Raw genomic sequence first — 3,118 nt, 5'->3', positions numbered from 1 at the left:
TTTGACATCTCTTTTAAAAATGATAGTTACACAATTTATCGATTAGCTAGATGGTGTAACATTCATATTACCTAAGATTTATCAATTACCTAAGATTTGACTTCTAACATTCATATTAGAACGTCAAAAGACGTGTAACATTCATACTAAAGAGTTGAGGGTGGTTGTGGCTTCAAAGTATGTAGTAGGGGAGTGCACGTGGAACACCAACCAACCAAAAGAACGCGAGAGAGAGAGAGAGTAGTTGGGTCTTAAGTTGTGAGGTAGGTAGATGGAAACACGTTCCTCTCTTTCTCTCTCTCTCTTCTCTCTCTCTCTTTCTACTCTATATTATGCATTCATTCATTTGGCTCTTAGTGTGCATTGGATTGAAGTGAACATTGTGGTGGTGAGACGAAAGACAGAGTTCAATGGAAAGCCAGAAGAAGATGAAGATACTTTGCCTCCATGGATTTAGAACGAGCGGCGCCTTTCTCAAAAACCAAATTACCACCAAATGGCCTTCTTTCGCCTCTCAATTTGACATGGTATGCATATATGCACCTACGTACGTTTTTTTTTTTTTTTTTTTAACATTGAAGAGAGAAATATTACAGCAATTAGTTGGTCGTGTTGCCAACACAGACGGAGTCTCTCTAAATTTGAAAAAAAATTGGTTTTTTTTTTTTTTTTTTGGTGCGGTTGGATCGTGGAAAATCAAAACATATTTAAGAGATCATGAAATATAAAAAATATAAAATCATGGTGTATTATTTTGTGGTTACAGGATTTTCCCGATGGAATATTTCCTGCTGCTGGAAAATCTGACATTGAAGGCGTCTACCCACCACCTTATTACGAGTGGTTTCAATTTGACAAGGTAAATATACACACTTTCACTGATAGAGTGCATTTTTGCTAACCACTTCAAACCTCGAGCTTGAGGCTTGAGGATGATGGTGATGAGTGTCACCACCGCACCGCATCAACCATCATTACTGCTTCCCAAAGGATATCCACAGAAAATGAATTGAATTGTTGTGCTGTTGTTCATCAGGACTTCACAGAGTACACAAACTTGGAAGAATGCATCACTTATTTATGCGACTACATAACAACCAAGGGCCCTTTTGATGGTCTGCTTGGTTTTTCTCAGGTACACACACACACACACACACACACATGTTTGCTTCCACAGGGCTCAATTCGCATTCTCAAAATCTTTACGCAGGGTGCGACGCTATCAGGACTCCTATTGGGCTACCAAGCTCAGGTATATGTATCGTTTAGCCGTTCAACGGTCTGCATTTTCATTTCAACTTCATCTAACGAAACATGGTTAAGAAAGTTAAGGGCACGCTTAACATAGAAAGATCGTACATGTAGACATACAACTATATCATATTGAAGTTGAAGTACAAATTTGGGGGATGCAGGGTAAGGTGTTGAAGGACCATCCACCTTTCAAGTTTTGTATATCAACATCAGGAGCAATGTTCAGAGATCCCAGCATATGTGACATTGCCTACAAAGACCCTATCAAGGCCAAATCTGTTCACTTCATAGGAGCCAAAGACTGGTTAAGACGACCTTCGGAGGATTTTGCCGCTGCATTTGATAACCCACTCATCATAAGGCACCCATACGGCCATACTTTCCCAAGGCTAGGTTTGTCTCAACTAGTTTTCGGTGCATATATATGCACAATGCAATTTCACATGCACATGTATCTACAGATTCTATACCAACATGGCCTTAACTAGTTTTTGGTGTTTGTAAACAGATGAAGCAGCAACCGAGCAACTATGTGGTTGGACTAAAACAATCATTGAATGCAATAACACTGAGAATGGAGATGCCAAAGAAAAACATAACGGCACAGATCCAGTGATTGCAGAAAGTAAGATCCAAAACAAGAAAACAAGCACTGCAGTTGACATAAAAACAAATGAGAGACAAGTCGAGGTTGTGGAGGCAACCTACGCATGAAGATCTCAAATGTCACAATAAAGACCTGGTCACTTGAATGCACAATCTACATTGATCACAGTAGCGGTGTGTGGAGCCAAATAATATGTACTCTGTAGTCAGTACTGTATGTGTTCCCTTCTTGGGGTCATGCAGTTTTATCTTTATCCAATGTAAATCTATAATAGTATAATCTGGTTTGAATGTATATGAATTCGTTTCTCTAGCAAAACAATCCTGCATTTCATCTGGCTGGTCCTAACACTATAATAGACGATGTTACATTGGTACTTCCACTGGAGACGCTCTTATGAGGCTGATTTTATCAAGTTGGGGTCTCAACGTGGTCAGATCAAGGGTGGAGATGTGATTTACCCTTGTAAGTGCATTGATCAATCAGTGCTTGCAGTGCCTAGTCTCTTTTGCTCGTTCATGAATCATGAAGCTTATTACTTATTAGGTTATTAATTACTTATTAGGTTATTAAGGACAAAATAAAGGGTAAAGTGAATAGTACCATGATTGATTTTTTTGTGTAAAAATGTGATTTTTCGTTAAAATGAACAGTATCGGACGCTTTTCATTAAAATTCCCTTATTATTTTCCTTTTCTATTAGAACTTGGGTGGGAGTCGATGGTTACAGGAATACAGGAAGGAAAACTAAACTTGTTCGGCCACGAGAACAAGTCAGAGAAAAGAAAGAGGAAACAGGAAAGAGACAATCTACCGGCTAAACAGATAATGGAACTCCATTACCAGAGCTGTTTTACTTGTAACTAAACATGTATAACATACTATCAACATACAAGTAGCAATTCGGCCTTACGGAAACAACATGAGCCATTCGGTAAAGAGTTTTACTAATTCTACTAGATTACTGAAGCTGCTTTACTTGCAACTAAACATATACAACAACAACAACATACACAAGTAGCATAAGCATTTGGTTCAAGTAAGCCTTACAGAAACAGCATCAGCAATTTCCATCATCCGCGAGCAAGTCAAAATGATCACAGCTATCAGCAAACTCTTCACCATGTGCAGCCTTACAATGCAGGTACAATGCCGTCTTTGCCGCAGCGATGTGGAGGATAAGTAGATTAGGAAAACAGTAGTCACTCCTAATAGCACTGCAAGTCCTCAATTCTTCCACCTAGTAGCCTCATTCAT

At 39.0% G+C, this 3,118-nt stretch overlaps 1 protein-coding gene across 1 annotated transcript; it reads left to right on the top strand.

Annotated features, from left to right (window-relative positions):
• The first annotated feature begins 328 nt into the window (after nt 1-328).
• Nucleotides 329-2,155, top strand: LOC103937173 (dihydrofolate reductase). Its single transcript, XM_009347090.2, has 6 exons — nt 329-527; nt 767-859; nt 1,037-1,135; nt 1,211-1,252; nt 1,416-1,647; nt 1,763-2,155. The coding sequence occupies exons 1-6, from the start codon at nt 411-413 to the stop codon at nt 1,966-1,968; spliced, it is 789 nt and encodes a 262-aa protein (XP_009345365.1). The 5' UTR covers nt 329-410; the 3' UTR covers nt 1,969-2,155.
• The last annotated feature ends 963 nt before the right edge of the window (nt 2,156-3,118 follow it).

The sequence above is a fragment of a genome, unplaced genomic scaffold, assembly GCF_019419815.1.
Source record: "Pyrus x bretschneideri cultivar Hongxiangsu unplaced genomic scaffold, Pyrus_bretschneideri_v1 Contig135, whole genome shotgun sequence".
NCBI lineage: Eukaryota > Viridiplantae > Streptophyta > Magnoliopsida > Rosales > Rosaceae > Pyrus > Pyrus x bretschneideri.
The sequence above is the reverse complement of the archived record's forward strand: the minus strand, read 5'-3'. Positions and strand labels throughout refer to the sequence as shown.

Excerpts from the sequence above, each read along its gene's own strand:
- LOC103937173 (XM_009347090.2), top strand. The coding sequence starts at position 411 with ATGGAAAGCCAGAAGAAGATGAAGATACTTTGCCTCCATGGATTTAGA. Across the intron at positions 528-766 it reads TCGCCTCTCAATTTGACATG|GATTTTCCCGATGGAATATT; the intron begins GTATGCATATAT and ends TTGTGGTTACAG. Across the intron at positions 1,648-1,762 it reads CCATACTTTCCCAAGGCTAG|ATGAAGCAGCAACCGAGCAA; the intron begins GTTTGTCTCAAC and ends GTTTGTAAACAG.